This window comes from Miscanthus floridulus, chromosome 8 (genome assembly GCF_019320115.1).
Source record: "Miscanthus floridulus cultivar M001 chromosome 8, ASM1932011v1, whole genome shotgun sequence".
In the NCBI taxonomy this organism is placed as follows: Eukaryota; Viridiplantae; Streptophyta; class Magnoliopsida; order Poales; family Poaceae; genus Miscanthus; species Miscanthus floridulus.
The window spans coordinates 50,691,367-50,712,271 of record NC_089587.1 but is presented as its reverse complement, the minus strand read 5'-3'; the positions used below and the strand labels follow the sequence as shown (position 1 = coordinate 50,712,271).

The following is a 20,905-nucleotide window of genomic DNA, read 5'->3' as shown; positions in this document are numbered from 1 at the left end:
TCCCTGCAACTCCAAGACCTTGCTATTGAGGTAGCAGTTCCTATTGCCTAGGTCGGCGGCTTTGTCCTGTAAGTCTGCGACCTCGGTTCTGTGGACTTCTTCACGAAGGTTGAGCTCATCCTATAGCTTGGCAACTGTCTCAAGTAGACTAGCTCGCTCCTATGCTCCCTGTGAGTCTCGATCCTGGTACTAGCAGAGAAGGGCCTGGTCCTGATGTCTCCTCTGCTCTAGACGGGTCACGTACCTGTCCTGCTCTAGTAGGTGGATAGCCAAGACGCGAAGGCATCTATCCTCCTCGGCAATGATAACTCTATCGGCTGCGAAACTCTGCTCACTAGGGGTAAGGCTGAGGTCGAGGGCCTAGGGAAGTAGACCGAACTCTATCGTCTTCATGTGCTCGTAGTGGTCCCTCATCACTCTATGAAGTGCCTTGTGTGAGATAGCTTGCAGTCCCTCCTCGACTATGTCCTCTATAGTCAACTCGGTGAAAGCTAGGACAGAAGGTAAGATAGTGCTAGCTGGGAACTCGACTGAGGTGACAATCGGTCCTTTGATTCCTCCTTCCTGAGCTAGCTTCCCGGTGTAGGTGACCTTGACAAGCTCGTTGGGGACTCCTAACGTGACGAGAACTCGGCAGAGGGTTTGTGCAAAACCCCCGAGCTCACTTAGGTCGAAGATAAGCTTGGCGTGGTCCAGAGGTAGCGGTCCTAGAGGTGGCCAGTCGACGTTCGTTGCCATCTGCATGTTTTAAGGAACAGGTGTTAGCAGGTCAATAATAGATGAGCCTTGCATAAAAGTAAATGCAGGGTCGGTATATAACCGAAAGAAGGGTTGTTCATGTCCTGTTCTATCGTCCATTTCTGAGGGTTTCGTCCTATGGTCAAGTATGGCTCTGATACCAACTGAAGCGACCCGATTTCCACGAAGGGAAATCTACAAAGTCGAAGTGTAATAAGCCTGGCCGCGTCGTGGCTATCGATAGTCCTTGGCCCAATGGCCAAGCTGGCCGCAGTTGCGGCAAGCATCGTCTCGTGCCGGCTTGTGCCTGCCGGCGGCGCCGCCCTGGGCGCCTCCACGGGCATCACCCTCGGCACGTCCTCGCGCCCTGGCCTGGGCATCTCTGCGTGCCTTGCGTGGCTTGCCACGCTTGCGGCCGCTTGTCGCGGAAGAAGGCTCCCCCTTCCTCCGGTCACCTTGGCTGGCAAGCCACTGCTCCCGAGTGAGAAGGAGCTTCCCGCTAGTGGTGATGGGCCCCGAGAGGGACTGTGGCTCATCACTATCGACGACCTTGAGGCGACCTATCGCCTCCTCGATCGACATCGTGGAGAGATCCAACAGAGACTCGATTGAGCGAGCCATCTGCTTATACTTCTTGGGGACGTAGTGGAAGAGCTTTTCGACAGCTCTCTCCTCATCGTAGGTGTCGTTGTCGAACTGCACCATCTTCTGCAACAGAGTGTTGAGACGGAGAGCAAAGTCATCAACGTCCTCACCTGGCTTGATGGCCAGGTTCTCCCACTCCTTGCGAAGTGCCTACAGTGTGGACTTGCGGGCGCAGTCGCTGCCGATGCGTGCCGCAGCGATGGCGTCCCAAGCCTCCTTGGTAGTCCGCTTGCTGGTAAGCGAGAACTGCATCTCGGGCGGGACTGCAGTGATGAGAGCATCCAGCGCCCGTCGATCTAGGTCGTAGTCGGCGTCGCCGTACCGGACTACCTCCCACATGTGCCGCACCTGGAGCTTTACCCTCATCACCGTAGCCCACTCGACGTAGTTGGTCTTGGTGAGGGTAGGCCACCCACCGCCGGGACCGACGTCCCTAACAACAGCCTAGAGCCCGTGGTAACCATGGTACCGATCCGGGGAGAGAGAGCCACGCTACTTGTGAAGGCCGCGTTCTCCATCGACCCGTCGGTACCGATCCGGGGAGAGAGAGCCACGCTGCCTGTGAAGGCCACACTCTCCATCGACCCGTCCGCCACCGTTGCCGTGCGCGCCTCCTCCAGGAGCGCCGCCGCCATGCGCGCCTCCTCTAGGAGCGCCACCGGCGCATCCGCGCATGTCTGGGCTACCGCCACGCTGGTGGGCGTGCGCGGCTGCCCTAGGAGCGCCACCACCATGCGCGCCTCCTCCAGGAGCGCCGCCAGTGCGTACGCGCCTATCTGGGCTACCGCCACGCTCGTGGACGTGTGCGGCTGCCCACTGCACCACCTACGCTCGCGCTGCCTCCCTCTAGCAGCTCGAGGTCCGCGTCGGCGATGTCGTCAGCGAAAATGGAGCTGCCGATGCTGCCGCGTAGAGCCTCGACCTCCGCCGCCGCCGCACGCGCTGCATTCACCGCCGCCGCTACTTCCACCTCCGCTCTAGCTGCTGCCAGCTCCGCCGCTGCCAGCCTCGACGCCCTTGCCGCTGCCGCAGCGGTCTCTACCACCGCCGCAGTGGTCTCTGCCGCTGCTCGCTCGCGTTCCTCTATCGTGGCAAGTTCGGCCTCCTGTCGACGCCGTGTGCTCGAGGCGACCGAGCGCTGAGACTGTCCTACGGACATGACACGCTACTGGGGGGCTGCTGCGTGGGGAGAGGGCTACTTTAGACGAGCTGCTGCTTGTCTGCATGGGGGAGGAGTGAATAGGAGCGGCCGGAGGAGCTGGTGCTGTCAACAGCTAGGGCTGTTGTGGGGCTGGGAGAGAAGATGAGCAAGAGATGCTCAGGCTACAGGATAATACGGCTCTGATACCAGTTGTTAGTCGCTGAATTCTCACTCTTGGTAGTAGGAGAATTCTTACTCTTATCAAGAGAGGATGACACTAGGAGTTGGGGCAATTTTCCGTTGTTAGTCGCTGAATTCTCACTCTTGGTAGTAGGAGAATTCTTACTCTCATCGAGAGAGGATGACACTAGGAGTTGGGGCAATTTTCTTATCTATTTCTTATACAAGCTCACACAAATGCCATACCAACCTGAGGGGTTAGGGTTACATACTTATAGGCTGCTAGCCAGCCAAGCATATGCCAAGATACTAGTCTAAGATGCTAGTCTAAGATGCTAATATGCTGTCCTAGCTAAGATGTTGTCCTCTAGTCTAAGATGTTGTCTTCTAAGATGCTGTCCTCTAGTCTAAGATGCTGTCCTAAAAACAGAAAAATAGCCACAAGGACCATGTGAGCAGCATAACCCCACAAAGACCAGCCACACATGAGACTTATCCATCACCCTTGCCTCTTCGTATTCGTTTTTGGATGACTTTGCAGATGATGATACGGTGCTCCCTGGTGCTCCTGCGCCTCTGCCCGGCGTGCTCGGCTCACTGCCGGCAGGAGGACCTGCCCCATCGCCCGGCACACCTAGATCCACGGCGCCGCACGGGCCTACCCCGTCGCCTAACGCGACCGAACCGGCGCCATCCTCATCGCAAGCTGCTGCAAGAGTGCCGGCGTTGCTGACCGGGCCAGCCCCGATGCACGGCGCGCTCGGTTCAACATCAACGTCGCACGCCACGTGCGGCCCCTCCACGCATGGCGCTGCTGGTGTGGGCACCTCTTCATCGGCACCAAACGACTACAGCACCAGGCCACCTATAACAGCTGTCTATACTCGCCGTCCACGTCCTGTGGAACTCTCCATCGAACAGCGCGATCCCGCGCCGGCACCACCTGCTCCTCAGCAGGCCTCTCATGCATCTGCTCCAGCGCCGATTCCCGTCTCTCAGCGGTCTTCAGAAGCTCAGAAAGTACCCATTCCACCTATCTCCAATGACCATCCAATGGTTACTCGGGCCAAGAGTGGGTTCTGCACTCCAGCCACTTTTCAGGTTGCCGGACCATCGCCCATTCCAACATCCTACAAACAAGCTCTTATTGATCCTAATTGGAAGAATGCAATGGTTGAAGAGTTCAATGCTCTCACGGCTAACAGGACTTGGGATTTAGTGCCTGCCCCACCCAATGCCAACATTGTTACTAGGAAGTGGATTTATCGCCAAAAGCTTAAGTCTGATGGGTCACTGGATCGTTATAAAGCCCGTTGGGTGCTTCGTGGTTTCTCTCAGCAACCAGGTGTCGATTTTGAGGAGACCTTTAGTCCAGTGGTGAAACCTGCTATGATTCGCACTGTTCTTTCTCTGGCAATCAGTAGCAACTGGTCTATTCATCAACTGGATGTGAAGAATGCCTTCTTAAATGGTACTCTGGAAGAGATAGTTTACTCTCAGCAGCCATCCGGGTTCATCGATCCAGCCTTTCCACAACATGTTTGCAAGTTGAACAAGTCACTATATGGACTTAAACAAGCCCCACGCGCTTGGTATACTCGCTTCCAGTCTTTCATACTCTCTACTGGATTTTGCAGTTCCAGATGTGACACCTCCTTGTTCATTCGCAAGTCTGGCAATGACATTGCGTACTTGCTACTGTATGTGGACGACATCATTCTGACGGCCTCCTCCTCGGCACTACTTCAGCAGATCATTGCCTCCCTTCAACAGGAATTTGCTATGTCCGATCTTGGTGAACTTCAATATTTCCTTGGCGTCACTGCATCCTGGAATACCTCTGGTTTGCTGTTGACTCAAGATAAGTATGCCTTGGAGCTTCTTACCCATGCCAAGATGCAGCACTGCAACTGAAAGGATCAAGATGCCCAAGAGGGGGGTGAATTGGGCTAATTCTAAATTCTCTTGCACTAATCAAATCCTACGGATAGCCCAATTAACCCCTTGTGTCTAGAAAAGTGTTTATATCAAACTAATGCACAACAACCTCGCAACCTATGTTCCAAACTTACTCTAGCAAGCAATTCTATGGATATAAAACAAGTATTGAATTGCTCAAATTAAATACTCAAAGTAAGTGCTCAAAGTAAATAGAGAGAGAAAGGAACGCGGCGATGTTTTGCCGAGGTATCGGAGAGTCGCCACTCCCCACTAGTCCTCGTTAGAGCACCCACGCAAGGGTGTAGCTCCCCCTTGATCCGCGCAAGGATCAAGTGCTCTCTACGGGTTGATTCTTCGACACTCCGTCGCGGCGAATCACCCAAAGCCGCTCACAACTTGAGTTGGGTCACCCACAAGCTCCGCCGGGTGAACACCAAACTCCCGATCACCACCAAGCCGTCTAGGTGATGGCGATCACCAAGAGTAACAAGCACGAACTCTCACTTGACCACGCGAAGCCTAATGAGAAGATGGATGCACACTTTGCTACTCTTGATTTGCTAGTGAGGCTACTCTCTTGGATTCTTAAATCACAAACACCTCACTAGGACCTTGCTCTTCTTGGCACTCACAAACGTGTTTCTCAGCTGTTGGAATGAGCAAAAGTTACTCCACTCACGAGTGGAGCCTCTATTTATAAGGCAGCCTGAAAAACGAACCGTTATGAGCTTCTGCGGGATGACCGGATGCTCCGATCGTTTTGACCGGACGCTCCGGTCAGTTCAACCCGCGAACAGTTTTCAAATGATGACCGGACGCTGTCAGGGTCCGGTCAGTACCGACCGGACGCGTCTGGTCGCTCTTAGATGCTTACTATAAACGACCGGATGCTAGATACTCAAGGTCCGGTCACCACTGACCAGACGCGTCCGGTCACTCTTTCCCAAGTCTGGACCCTTACTGGAGTCGACCGGACGCTAGCCCTCAGCGTCCGGTCACACGACCTTCCAGCGTCCGGTCACTCCAGACTTGTTCTTCACGGTCAAATGAACTGACCGGACCCTGCGGCCAGCGTCCGGTCGCACTGGAGCCAGCGTCCGGTCAGTGTTTGACCCTCCATTCACTTCCAACATTCGAACATATATGAATGAAGTTTGCTCCATAGGATCTTAGGCATTCATAGGAGCTACCTAGATCTAGTTTAAACAAGTGTGCACCACACCTAACTCACTAGACTCAACTAGGTCAAGCTACCCATTCATACCCCCCCTTCATAGTATGGCCAAAGGAAAAACAAAGTCCTAAACTACTCTAAGTGTCTCTCCAACTCCAATCGACACTTAGAACTAGTTATTCTTAACCTTGTCGTCCATCCTTTGAAAACCGAAATGATTTCCATCGTAGGGGCATGACAACTTCGATTGCCTAATCGATCTCCATTACCATGACCTAACTTAATTGCCTCTGCAAAACACACGTTAGTCATAGTAATCTTGTATTGACATTAATCACTGAAATCCAACTAGGGGCCTAGATGCTTTCAATCTCCCCCTTTTTGGTGATTGATGACAATACTACCTCGAGTATGTTGTGGAGTGAGGTTTTTGATAGGCTTGGTTCATATAAGCTTTTGTCAATAAGAACAAAAGAGTTAGTCAAGCTTATATGACCCAAGCCAACACAATGTACTCAAAGGATATAAATTAAGCATGAGTACAAATAACAAAGCTCATTTGCTTCAAAGTATAAACGCGGAAGCAAAAGGCAAATGAGCATTACACAAGTGATATGACATATAGATAATGCAAAGTAGAAATCACACATGTCAAATATCACAATCACGTAGATAGCACTATCACATATATATAATAGTATGCATGAAAGTAAACACACGAATGCATAAGTAATAGTGTATCACACAAATAAAACTCCAAATGTATATAATAAGCTAATACTAGATAACTAGCTCCCCCTAAAACTCGCTCCCCCTAAGTCTACATACTCAAACCCTCTCCCCCTTTGGCGTCAAACACCAAAACCTAAGGGTCGGTCGGCGGGGCTGCAGCGGACGAGTCGGGCGCTGAAGTATGTGGAGCAAGATGGAACTGGGCGCCATCATCATCGGACCCTGAGCTCTGAACTGACTGACCCTCTAAAGCAGGAAGTGTCGCTGAAGCGGTCTAGGTCTGAGCTAGGGCTAGTGCTGCCTGTGAAGCTACAAGTATGTCTGTCGTAGGATCTAACGAGGCGACAGACGAGGGGAGCCTCTGAGTAGTCATGATAGCTGGAGCTGCTGCAGACGGACCGGCAGTATGCATGTGAGGCGGAGTAGGCATGCCGGTCAACTCGCTGAAAGATGCTCCAAGACTCCTGGAGACTGACGTGTCAGGCACGAATAGCGAGGAAGACTGCTCTGGTGAGAAACCCGTGTGATAAGGAGTGAACTGTGGGGCTACACCAGGTGAGGCTAACCACTGGGACACCTGTACAGGAGGTGAAGTAAACTAAGCTGGAGGCTGTCCCTGACTCTGGAGCCTGATGGGCTATACTACTGGAGTCGTCGAAGTGGTAGGAGGCTGTGCAAGCTGGGGCGAAGTCTGTGGTAGTGGGATCCCAATGGCTGTCACTACATGCTGCATGAATCCCATGAGCTGCTGCTGCATAAGTAACTGCTGGTGCTGAAGGAGCTACTGCTGCCGCTGAAACTCATCCTGACGAGCCTGAAACTGTGCGAAGTTGGTAGCTGTCTCCTGTGCCTGTCGTGTCTGATCCTGCTGCATTCGCTCAAGAATAGCTATGAGAGCGAGGTCTATCTACGGAGCAGGTGGTGCAGAAATGGAGCTACCAGCCTCTGCATCATGTCTGCGTGGAGGCATCTGAGGTATAGGCTGGTAGTCATCATTGGAGCTGTCACTATACTTGCTCAACTCCTGATGTGCCTCTAGCTCCTCCTCCTCAGTGGCTGCAATCCCTCTGATGATCTCATCCTGCTGAGCTGCAGACTCTGGCACGTCGGGACGATGGCTAGGCTATCTGGGTGCCTGAGGAGTGGTGTGTCTGATCCTCTGTGACAGGTTGTAGGCTAGGAACTCTGTAGTGGCACCTGTATACTCATCCATCATGCTAGGGGGCTTATCAAGCACAACTCTGTGGATGAGGAACATGATCTAGTGAGCATAGGGAAGCTGCCTACGACCCTTGAATCCCTCAGCTATAGTATCCTCCATCTCTGAAAGAAGGAGGTCCCAGATGTCAAATACTGTCATCTGCATGATGGCATTGAGGAGCTAGAGCTGTAAGCGAGTCAGGCCCTCCCTGTATCCCAACCTAGGAAGTAGTGTCCTCCTGATGATGGCCTCTAGTATCCTTGCTGTAGGAGTCAAGTCACTGGGGTTCCTGCTCAACCCCTCTCCAAATGGCTCCTTGAAGCAATGCCGCACTAAATCTATAGGGGGCACCTGCCCTCTATGAGGACACCTGGGAGGCTCCTGCTGTCCATAGCAAACCTCATGCATCTTTACAGGCTGCTCCTGTAGTCTCAGTATCTCCCTGGCTCTGCCACTAGTCACTCTGTAGTCTTTGCCTTTGAAAGCAAAGTGAATGAATCTGTGATGAGGATCGATGTAGAGCAAGGCATAAAACTGACGGACCCAAGAAGGTACATATATGCCCGTCCGTCCAATCAAATCTATCAGTCCTGGCAAATATGACAAGTATTGCTGAATGCTCTCTCCGGCTGCTGCCACAATGGACTCTATCTGACAGACCCTCTGTGATCTAAACACTGCCCCACTGTTAAGATATGCATTGTAGAAATCCTCCTACAGCGACGTGTAGAACCCCTCAGCTGCTCTCTCATCCCTCCTCAGAGGAAACCAAACCTCAAACTCAACAAACCGCAGCTGATGAACCTGCCTGGCTGTAGCGGCCCTCAAGTCGAGGTGAACCACTGGAGGCGGACCCTGTGGTCTGGGCAGAGGGCGTGAACCCCTACGCTATGTAACTGGCCTCAGTGGAACTGCAGCACTGGTATGACTCGAGCGGCGTAGCTGAGGTGCCGGCTCGGTCTCCTGACCCTCCTGAGTCTCCTGGGCTGGCTAAGGCTCTGCTGGTGGGGGCTGCTGCTGTGCTGACGGACCCTCCTCAACGGCAACCCGTCGTCCTGCAAGCATGGCAGTCCCAACTGGACTACCGTGACGACGCTCAACATCCTCGATCGTAGCTCTGACTGTGGGTGAAACTGGCTGATATGCAATGACAACTCCGCTGCGGGTACCACCTCTCTCGGCATGCTCTGTGGCCTCCGCAACAGCTGCTGCTCTCGCTGTCTCTGCGTCGGGGTACTTCCGCTTCTTGGATGTTACCTGCTTGGTTGACTTGCCTTTAGATTCGGCTGGCTGGCGAGGCGAGGGCCTCCGATCATCATCACCTGGGCCACCACCAACATTCTTGGTGCGAGCCATCTGAACTGACAAGATGGTGAACTGTCGCTGATGAAGATCAACTATCAAACTGCCGCTTTTGAGGCTTGGCCTCGATCCTTACTCGCGAGCTTGGCTCTGAGTTGACTGCCAACTGCCAGACGAAACACAACGGAACCGACTCGCTGCACGATAGAATAGATGGATATACAAATAAATACCATATGTCTAATAGATGCGAAACCCTAATAGAGAAAGCAATGTAGATGCGAATTTGAATCATATGGCTTTCTACCTGACGATCCGCAAACCGAGAATAGATAAGATGTCACGCGAGGGATCCTTGGAACCGGGCTAGGGTTAGGGTAAATGTCCTGAATGTAATGGAGAATCAGAGACAACAAATCGATCTAGGTCACCAATGTATAGATCAAGATTGAAAAATAAAGCTTGCCTTACCAATCAAGGGGATGGTAAGGCTAGGGCACTTCGGCGTGAAGACCGGCAGCCTTGGCGACGGTGGAGCGGCGAGCTGAGGCGCGAGGAGGCTGGAGCATGGCGTGGTGCTGAGCAGGCGCGGTGGCGCGCGGGACAGCGACGCGTGGCTGCAACGGGCCAGTGGTGGCGCGCGAGGACGGGGCTCGTAGCTCGGCTGGAGCACGGCTGACGAGCGGGGGCCGAGCACGGTGGCGTGGCGAGGCGAGGGCACGGCGGCGCGGGCGCGTGGTGACCGGCGTAGGTGGCGCGTGGCTAGGCTGCGGCGGTGGCTTGGGCTAGGTCACGGCGGGTTGAGGTCGAACAGGGGTACGGTCTTACTGTTAAATAGTTCCCCACACGCGACAGAAAAGGAATCGGAGAAAGGAGTCCTGAAAATGCGCGAGATCCACTGACCGGACGCTCCGGTGGTAGCGACCGGACGCTACCACCTAGCGTCCGGTCGATTCCAGAGAGGTCCAAAACCTCTGGAATCGGGACCGGACGCGTCCGGTGGTCCATGACCGGACGCAGGCAGGGTCCGGTCAGTACTGCTAGTCCTTCCTTGATCGATCGGACGCTGAACCCTTCCTGACCGGACGCACAGACGTAGCGTCCGGTCACTCCTTCAGTAGCAGTTCACCTCCTGTGAACTGACCGGACGCTGGACAGCAGCGTCCGGTGCAGCGTCCAGTGCTCCTTTTCCAGCAAACCTTCAACCTTCCTTCGCGTTGCCTGTTCCCAATCAAGTCCCAACTTGAATAAGATCCAAATAAACACCAACTGGGACTGATGTGAGTGACCTCTCTCAAACCCTCATATTTTTCAAAATATTTTGCCTTATGCTATAATTCTTTTTAAGAAAATAGGCAACAAGAGGGCAAATGGAACAAAACGACAAAACAACATTCATGCATATGTAATACTTGTAAGTAAATCTAGTTGCTTGTCAAGTTTGATCCAAGGTTAAGCTTCTTCACACGCTTTTCGGCGGTTATCTTAACCATGTTAGACAAGCCCTATATGCATTGCCACAAATTAAACGTGTTGTATATTACAATGAATGCAAGGGACAACACAAGCTCAATTTTTAGTGAAGTTACTAAAATCAAGTATATTGAGCTCATTCCGCAATCTACAAAATGTAGCCTCATCTAGCGGTTTAGTGAAGATATCCGCTAATTGATCTTCGGATCTTACACCTTCTAGTGATATATCATTTTTAGCTACATGATCTCTTAGAAAGTGATGGCGGATATCTATATGCTTGGTGCGAGAGTGTTGAACCGGATTATTTGCAAGTTTTACCGCACTTTCATTGTCGCACAAAAAAGGTACTTTCTCTAGAACTACTCCATAGTCTAGTAAAGTTTGTTTCATGTATAATATTTGTGCACAACAAGCACCCGCGGCAATGTATTCCGCTTCGGCGGTGGACAAAGCCACACTATTTTGTTTCTTGGAGGACCAAGACACAAGTGATCTACCAAGCAAATGGCACCCTCTGGATGTGCTCTTTCTATCAACTTTGCATCCGGCGTAATCCGAATCGAAATAGCTAATTAATTCAAATAAAGCTCCTTTGGGATACCAAAGACCAATGCTTGGCGTGTGCTTAAGATACCTAAGGATTCTTTTTACAGCAATTAAATGTGTTTCCTTAGGACTAGCTTGAAACCTAGCACACATACACACACTAAACATGATGTCGGGCCTAGATGCGGTTAAATATAACAAGCTACCAATCATAGAACGGTAGAGAGTTTGATCAACCGAGTTACCTCCCTCATCTAGGTCGAGATGTCCATTGGTAGGCATTGGGGTCTTGATTGGCTTACATTCATCCATCTTGAATCTCTTGAGAAGATCTTTTGTGTATTTCTCTTGAGAGATGAAGATGCCTTCTTTCATTTGCTTGACTTAAAAACCAAGAAAGAATGTAAGCTCACCAATCATTGACATCTCGAACTCCTTAGACATCAATTCACCAAATTCTTTGTATGAGTCTTCATTTGATGATCCAAAGATGATATCATCAACATATACTTAACAAATGAAGATATGCCCATCAAGCTTCTTGGTGAATAGTGTGGTGTCGACCTTCCCAATGGTGAAGCCCTTCTCAATAAGGAAATTCTGAAGGCACTCATACCAAGCTCTTGGGGCTTGCTTAAGCCCATATAGTGCCTTGGACAACCTATAAACATGATTATGATATCTAGGGTCTTCAAACCGGGAGGTTGATCAACATAGACTAGTTCATTAATAAAGTCATTTAAGAATGCACTTTTCACATCTATTTGATATAGTTTCATTTCATGATGTGATGCATATGCAAGAAGGATACGGATGGCTTCTAATCTTGCAACCGGTGCAAAGGTTTCTCCAAAATCTAAACCTTCAACTTGAGAGAATCTCTTTGCAACTAGTCTTGCCTTGTTCCTCACAACAACACCTTGATCATCTTGCTTGTTGCGGAACACCCACTTTGTTCCAATGACTCTTGCACCTTTTGGTCGCTCTTTAAGATTCCAAACTTCATTGCGAGTGAAGTTGTTCAACTCTTCATGCATGGCATTGATCCAATCCGGATCTATAAGAGCTTCTTCTACCTTGGTAGGCTCATAGCAAGAGACAAAAGAGTGATGAGCAATAAATGAAGTAAGTTTTTGAGATCGAGTCATTACACCCTTTGATGGACTCCCTATGATGAGATCTTGTGGATGATCTTGTAGGAGAGGTGTATTTCTTCTATTGACCACTTGAGGAGGAGGTTGTGGAGCATCAACATCTTGTGCTTGTACCACCATTTGCTCATAGGAGATATGAGTATCTTCATTTTCTACTCTCCCATCTTTTTCACCATCTTGTGGTACATTTGATGAAGAAGGTTGGTTAATGACTTGTACATCATCTTCATCATCTTTTGGCTTGATGTCTCCCACCAGAATATTCTTCATAGCCTCCCTCAATGGTTCATCACCTACATCATCAAGATTCTCATGTGCTCCTTGGGAGCCGTTAGATTCATCAAATTCCACATCATATGTTTCTTCAATCAAGCCGGTGGCATGATTAAATACTCTATATGCTTTGGACTTCAATGAGTAACCAACAAGAAAACCTATATCACAACGCCTTTGAAACTTCCCTAGGTGTTGCCGCTTCTTGTAGATGTAGCACTTGCAACCAAACACCCTAAAGAAGGAGACGTTCGGCTTCTTTCCATTGAGCAACTCATATGGTGTCTTAACAAGGAACTTTTGAAGAAATAGGCGGTTGGATGCATAACATGCGGTGTTGATTGCTTCCGCCCATAGAGCTTCGGGGGTGTTGTACTCATCTAGCATTGTCCTTGCAAGAGTGATCAAAGTCCGGTTCTTCCTCTCAACTACACCATTTTGTTGAGGAGTATAGGTTGCGGAGACTTTATGTTTGATTCCAACTTCATCACAATAAGCTTCTATGTTTGTGTTGTCAAACTCTTTGCCATTGTCACTTCTTATCTTCTTGAGCTTCACTTCAAATTCATTTTGAGCTCTCTTGGCAAACTTCTTGAAACAAGATGCAACTTCGGATTTGTCATGAAGGAAAAACACCCATGTATATCTTGAATAGTCATCCACAATCACAAGGCAATAGAGATTTCCTCCCAAACTCTTGTATGTTGTTGGTCCAAATAAATCCATGTATAGGAGTTCTAGCACTCTTGTGGTTGACATGAAAGCTTTGGTTGGATGAGTGTTTGCAACTTGCTTGCCGGCTTGACATGCACTACAAAGCTTGTCCTTCTCAAACTTCACATCCTTCAACCCTCTCACCAAATTATTCTTCATAAGCTTCTTGAGTGAGCTCATCCCAACATGAGCAAGTCTTCTATGCCATAGCCACCCAAGTATTGTTTTGGTGAATAGGCAAGTCTTCAAGTTTGTATCTTCGGAGGTGAAGTCAACTAGATATAAGTTGTTGTATCTAAATCCATTGAATATCACTTGATTGTCATCTACTTTGGATACAACAACCTCCTTCTCGGTGAATAAGCATTGAAAGCCAAGATCACACAATTGCCCAACGGATAGCAAGTTGAAGCTCAATGAAGCAACATAGAGCACATTGGAGATGGAATGATCATTTGAGATTGCCACTTTGCCCAATCCTTTAACCTTGCCCTTTGAATTATCTCCAAATGTTATTTTCTCTTGTCCATCTACCTCTTCATCTAGTGAGGTGAACATACGGGGATCACCGGTCATATATTGAGTGCAACCACTATCAATAACCCAATGACTTCCACCGGTCTTGTAGTTCACCTACACACAAGAGATTCAAGCTTTAGGGATCCAAGCTTGTTGAGGGCCCTTCACCTTCTCAACAAGTGACTTAGCCACCCAAATTTTCTTAGGCCTACTCTTGTTGGGGGGACCTAAGAACATGACTTTCATCTTTCCACTCGAATCTTTTCTAAGCATGTAGTGAGCATTGAAAGCAAAGGGTCTAGCATGCTTGGGCAAGGGTTGTGGTGGTGGAGTTTGACACTCATGAGCAAAGTGGCCTTCTTGTCCACACTCAAAACATCTCTTTGGCTTTGGCTTTGGCTTTGATTGTTGGTGTTGAGCTTGAGCCTTCTTCTTCTCTACACTTGCCATATATCTAATGCCACTTCTATCCATCTTCATGACGGTATTCATGAGTAGCTCACTTTGGAGATGCTTGCCTCTAGCAAACTTGCTCAATCCCACCTTGAGATGCTCTTTCTCCATCTTGAGCTTCTTGTTCTCTTCCTTGAGAATATCATTGTTCTTCTCCTCCTTGAGTTTCTTGATTTCTTCTTTTAGCTTCTCATTCTCAAGGATCACCTCTTTGTCATGATCAAGAGTTTCTAGCACAATGGTGTTGTGACTTTTCATCTCTTCAAGATCTTTCATGAGCTTCTCACTGTCACTCTTGAGCTTGACATACTCATCATAGTCATTGCACTCAACCACTTGCTTGCCCTTGCTACTAGATCCATGCTCAAAGCTTTCATCAATTAAATCATCACATGAGGTAGCTATATCAATCTTAACAACATGGTTAGTAGCATCATGTGGCTCATTTGGTAAGAATTCTTGTGCAATAGTAAGGGTATCATAATTGATCTTTAGAGTTGTATATTCATCTTTTAGCTTATTGTGACTAGTGATAAGCTCATTGTGCACCCACTCAAGTTTATCATTTTTATCTTTAAGCTCTTTCTTAGAAGATTTGAGCTCCTTGAGTTTGGATGATATAGAATCATTTGTTTCTTTGAGCTCATCATTAGCCTTTTCTAATGTGTCACACTTAGCTAAGAGTGAATCATTTTTAGCATCAAGTTTTTCATTTGTAGCTCTACTCTTTCTAATGATCTTAGTATATTTTCTTAGTATTTTGACAAGATCATCATATGTAGGTGAGTCATCATCATCACTATCACTATCATCATCACTAGCATGTTCATCATCACTACTATCATCACTCTTAGTTACCTTGCGTTCACCTTTGGCCATAAGGCATAGGTGTGTAGAGGATGATAGCGATGATGGCGGTGAAGATGCAAGATCAATAGCAATGGCGGCCACCTTTTCATCGTCACTATCATCATCGGATGATCCACTTGATGAATCAATGTCCGTGAGCTAATCACCGACAATATAGGCCTTGCCACTCTTCTTCTTCTTGTAGAACTCCCTCTTTTTGCCATCTCTCTTCTTGTATGGCTTGTTCTTCTTCTTTTCATCTTCATCGCTTGAATCATCTTTCTTGCCCTTATTCTTGAACTTGTCTTTCTTGGGCTTCGTGCATTGATGAGCTAGGTGGCCAAGTTCGCCATAATTGTAGCAATCCATCTTGGAGATTGGCTTTCTTCTTGAGCTAGTGAAGAACTTCTTCTTCTTGCCATCAAACTTGATGCCACTCTTGTTTAGCCTTTTTAGCATCTTGTTGGTCTTTTTCACCATGAGGGCAAGGCTTTCTTCATCATCTTCATCACTTGAGCTCTCATACTCAAGTCTTGCTTTGCCCTTGTCTTGGCTAGCTTTGAATGCTAAGTCCTTCTCTTTCTTCTTTGTAGAGGATGAGCCATCTTGTGGTGTGATGTGCATGTACATCTCATGAGCATTGATCTTTCCCAAGATTTGTGTCGGTGTAGCGGCGGAAAGATCACCTTGATGTAGCACGGTCACAATGTGCCCATATTTGTCAATGGGGAGGACACTCAAGATTTTTCTCACAACGTCGGATGGTGACATTTGAGTGAGTCCAAGCCCATTGACTTCCTCTACAAGAACATTTAATCGAGAATACATCTCATTAGCACTTTCTTTGGGAAACATCTCAAAAGAATTTAGCTTTTTAATCACAAGATGATAGCGTTCCTCACGCTCACTCTTGGTTCCCTCATGGAGCGCACAAACGTCCGACCATAGTGCATGGGCGTCTTTGTGGTTCCTTACACAATTGAACACATCTTTGCAAAGGCCTCGAAAGATGGTGTTGCGAGCCTTTGCATTCTATTTTTCATAATTCACTTCATCACCTTGAAGTTGTGCGGCATTCCTAGGTGCTGGGAACCCTTGAGAGGCGGCTCTTAGAATTCCAATATCTAGAGCTTCTAAGTATGCCTCCATGTGGATTTTCCAATATGGAAAATCATCTCCCTCAAAGATAGGAGAAGGTCCATCCCCGTGAGACATCTTGCTCTAAGCGATTAAGCTTAAAAACGTGAGCACGAGGCTCTGATACCAATTGAAAGGATCAAGATGCCCAAGAGGGAGGTGAATTAGGCTAATTCTAAATTCTCTTGCACTAATCAAATCCTACGGATAGCCCAATTAACCCCTTGTGCCTAGAAAAGTGTTTATATCAAACTAATGCACAACAACCTCGCAACCTATGTTCCAAACTTACTCTATCAAGCAATTCTATGGATATAAAACAAGTATTGAATTGCTCAAATTAAATACTCAAAGTAAGTGCTCAAAGTAAATAGAGAGAGAAAGAAACGCGACGATGTTTTGCCGAGGTATCGGAGAGTCGCCACTCCCCACTAGTCCTCGTTGGAGCACCCGTGCAAGGGTGTAGCTCCCCCTTGATCCGCGCAAGGATCAAGTGCTCTCTACGGGTTGATTCTTCGACACTCCGTCACGGCGAATCACCCAAAGCCGCTCACAACTTGAGTTGGGTCACCCACAAGCTCCGTCGGGTGAACACCAAACTCCCGATCACCACCAAGCCGTCTAGGTAATGGCGATCATCAAGAGTAACAAGCACGAACTCTCACTTGACCACACGAAGCCTAATGAGAAGATGGATGCACACTTTGCTACTCTTGATTTGCTAGTGAGGCTACTCTCTTGGATTCTCAAATCATAAACACCTCACTAGGACCTTGCTCTTCTTGGCACTCACAAACGTGTTTCTCAGCTGTTGGAATGAGCAAAAGTTACTCCACTCACGAGTGGAGCCTCTATTTATAAGGCAGCCTGAAAAACGAACCGTTACGAGCTTCTGCGGGATGACCGGACGCTCCGATCGTTTTGACCGGACGCTCCGGTCAGTTCAACCCGCGAACAGTTTTCAAATGATGACCGGACGCTGTCAGGGTCCGATCAGTACCGACCGGACGCGTCCGGTCGCTCTTGGATGCTTACTGTAAACGACCGGACGCTAGATACTTAGGGTCCGGTCACCACTGACCGGACGCGTCCGGTCACTCTTTCCCAAGTTTGGACCCTTACTGGAGTCGACCGGACGCTAGCCCTCAGCGTCCGATCACACGACTTTCCAGCGTCCGGTCACTCCAGACTTATTCTTCACGGTCAAATGAACTGACCGGACCCTGCGGCCAGCGTCCGATCACACCGGAGCCAGCGTCCGATCAGTGTTTGACCCTCCATTCACTTCCAACATTCGAACATATCTGAATGAAGTTTGCTCCATAGGATCTTAGGCATTCATAGGAGCTACCTAGAGCTAGTTTAAACAAGTGTGCACCACACCTAACTCACTAGACTCAACTAGGTCAAGCTACCCGTTCATACCCCCCTTCATAGTACGGCCAAAGGAAAAACAAAGTCCTAAACTACTCTAAGTGTCTCTCCAACTCCAATCGACACTTAGAACTAGTTATCCTTAACCTTATCGTCCATCCTTTGAAAACCGAAACGATTTCCATCGTAGGGGCATGACAACTTCGATTGCCTAATCGATCTCCATTACCATGACCTAACTTAATTGCCTCTGCAAAACACACGTTAGTCATAGTAATCTTGTATTGACATTAATCACCGAAATCCAACTAGGGGCCTAGATGCTTTCAGCAACCCCTGTGCCACTCCCATTGAAGTGAGCCCCAAGCTACCTGCAGAGGCGAGTCCTCCAGTCGTCGACGCCTCCCTCTATCGCAGTCTAGCTGGTGGTCTTCAGTACCTTACTCTTACACGGCCTGACATCGCTCACGCCGTCCAACAGATCTGCCTGCATATGCATGATCCGAGGGAGGAACACTTCTCTCTTCTGAAGCGCATTCTTCGCTACATCAAAGGCACTATCAAGTATGGTCTTCAGATCACTCGCAGCTCCTCTCATGATCTGCTCCTTTACTCCGATGCGGACTAGGCGGGCTGCCTCGATACTAGGCGCTCTACCTCTGGCTTCTGTGCCTTTATTGGCGATAATCTGGTGTCCTGGTCTTCCAAACGGCAACAGACAGTCTCTCGTTCGAGCGCTGAAGCTGAATATCGCGACGTTGCTAATGCTGTGGCCGAAGCATGTTGGCTCCGCCAGCTTCTTGCTGAACTTCATCGCCCGTTGTCTAAGGCTACGGTGGTTTACTGCGACAACATTAGTGTTGTATACCTCTCCACCAACCCGGTTCAACATCAGCGCACCAAGCACGTGGAAATTGATTTGCACTTTGTGCGTGATCGTGTTGCTCTCAGGGAAGTTCATGTTCTACATGTTCCAACAACACTTCAATATGCGGACATCTTCACAAAAGGATTGCCTACTGCTGTCTTCCAGTCCTTCCGATCCAGCCTCAACGTCCGATCCTCTCCCGGTTGATACTGCGGGGGGCTGTTGGAATATTGTTACACATGTATGGTAGGCTTGTATAGTTACGGTTGTTACGGTTACACATGCATGGTAGGCCTGTATAATAAGCTATTATTGGTGTCTATCACCTCCTGTAATTTAGCCCATTGGCTTATATATAATGGCGCCCCTGGCTGTTGCCCAATGTGGCCTTTGCCCCCAATCTGATCTTCCCACTCTAACAAAAACTATACTCACCAGAGTCATTTGCAATCTCACTATATTCATAGGTGTTGTCAACTTGTCATCAGTCTCAATAATCATACTTGTAACCAAGTGCAAATCCTTCTAGAGGGGCACCAAATCCATATCCAGCCTTGTACTTCTGATTGTCATCATCTTCATCAGTGGTTTCAGCAAGTTCATCCTTGCTGAAGTCTTCAAAATCGTCGCTGAAGGCATAACCATCAAGTATGATGGTGCCTGCAACAAGAGACCCCATGTTCTGAAATGATGGAGCTTGGGTTATTGGTGAGATGCAGCGCAGCAGTACAAGGTTCAGAGCAGCAATAGATAGGTTGGCATTGTTCTGGCACTTGAACATGGTCAAAATCTTGAGAGATGCAGACGAAATCTCATGGCCAGTAATCACGCAATCTTTAAGATCCAGTTCTTCCAAAGACGAGCAATGACATGAAAGCTGCCTGAGGATGCTGTCATCCAGCAGGGCATAGGATAGCTTCAAGATCTTGAGGTGGCACGAGACAAAAGATGAATGCTCAAGCGTCGCAAGGCGGCCGCCACAAAGCCAAGCCCCCTTGCGATGCCCTACAAGATGAATTACTCGAGCACCACGCTTGATCGCAGTACGGATCCACAACCTGGCATCATCTTCATCATGCACACCATCAACATTGCTCCACCGCAGACGGAGCGTGTCCAGGGCCGCCTTCTCATCACGGCGACGGAACAGGCGGCGCACGAAGTTAGGAAAGTCCTCAGGTACCCCGTCGTAGTCATCCTGACCGACGCGGAGATCGACGCAGGGCACGGATGCCCACAGGTGGCGCCACCGCCGCGACAGCACGCAGGTCCGCACCACCTCCCACGCCTTGAGGAAGGACATGATGTGGTGCAGCAGCAGCACGTCCGGGAGCGCACTGAGGCGGTCGGCGTCAGGGTCGCCTCCCTCGCGCCAACGTGAGGATGACGCTCCCCCAGCCCGGTTGACCGGCACCCACCGCATGGTGCTCGTCGCGGGCACCCAGCGCCGGTACCGCATGGTGCTCGTCGCAGGCAACAGGCGCTGGTGCAGAGGCGGGGGCGCGACCGGGAGCGCGCTGAGGCGGTTGGCGTCGGGGCCGCCTCCGTCGCGCCCGCGGGACGCTCCGGCGTTCCCGTTGACCGGCGCCCAGCGCTTCGTGGTCTTCGGCGCCATTACGTCGAGCAGGTGGCCTGCAAGGCCACGATGGCCAGGAACACTGGCGCAGAGATCAGAGCTTTTCCAACAGCATTCCTGCAAGAAAAAACCCCGATTGAAGGAGAGCGTAAACCTACGGGAGGATTGATCGGGTGCAGATTGGAATTCTTGCCAGATTACTTTAGCCGATCGTACCGAAATTTTGCAGGAAAGGAATATACGGAAGAAAATTGCATCGCATAACGAAACAGGAGATCAGCCTAGGGGAAGGAATGGATCGAACTTACAGGAAAAAATTTCTTGTTAGGTCTTCAAGGGATGCGGGCTGAGTTTTCGGCTCCCATATTCCCCGCTTCGAAAGTTCGAAATGAGGAGAGAAGAAGAGTGAGGCGGCGGCTGGTCGTTCGTGAACCAGCATTTTCATTTTGGAACCGAGCGAATGGGCTTTCGGGCATTGGGCCGTCTAGATATCGGGCTGTTTCGTTCGTGACCAAACCAACCATGTACTTCGGCTGGCATTTGGTTTAAGGCCGAAATTTGGCTGGCCCACGAAATTTTTGGCAAATGTCCTCCTTCACAACACAAAAAAGAAAGAAAGACGAAAGAAACAAAAACCCGGCAAGTTCAAAGAACCTGACACAGTGCGCACGTGTCAGCAGCCGGTAGGTCAAGACAATAAGATGATGTGTTCATACCGAGGCTTCAAATGATCAACTTTGTAATATTAATCTATATTTATATAATCCATTTGACTGTTTCCTAAAAAAATTATTGGGACTTGCTAGCATCCGGACGTCTAGACGGACGGGACGTCCTAACGCCCACGCCTACCATCATTTTTCTGCACCGTTTTCGTGCGCCCACATGGGTCCCGCACCACCCCGAATGTCA

At 49.2% G+C, this 20,905-nt stretch overlaps 1 protein-coding gene across 2 annotated transcripts; it reads right to left on the bottom strand.

Annotated features, from left to right (window-relative positions):
• Positions 1 to 607: 607 nt before the first annotated feature.
• On the bottom strand, positions 608 to 20,423 carry LOC136471969 (probable FBD-associated F-box protein At1g32375). Of its 2 annotated transcripts, XR_010762184.1 has the most exons (3): positions 20,302 to 20,423; positions 18,853 to 20,110; positions 608 to 738 (listed from the first exon to the last, which is right to left on the bottom strand). XR_010762184.1 is itself a non-coding variant. In XM_066469716.1 (2 exons), exon 2 carries the CDS (start codon positions 20,030 to 20,032, stop codon positions 18,908 to 18,910), a length of 1,125 nt encoding a protein of 374 aa, XP_066325813.1. In that variant the 5' UTR covers positions 20,033 to 20,110; positions 20,302 to 20,423; the 3' UTR covers positions 18,773 to 18,907. The 2 variants fall into 2 exon arrangements, 1 of the variants encoding a protein (XP_066325813.1); XM_066469716.1 differs by lacking the exon at positions 608 to 738 and having other exon boundaries at positions 18,773 to 20,110.
• Positions 20,424 to 20,905: the final 482 nt, after the last annotated feature.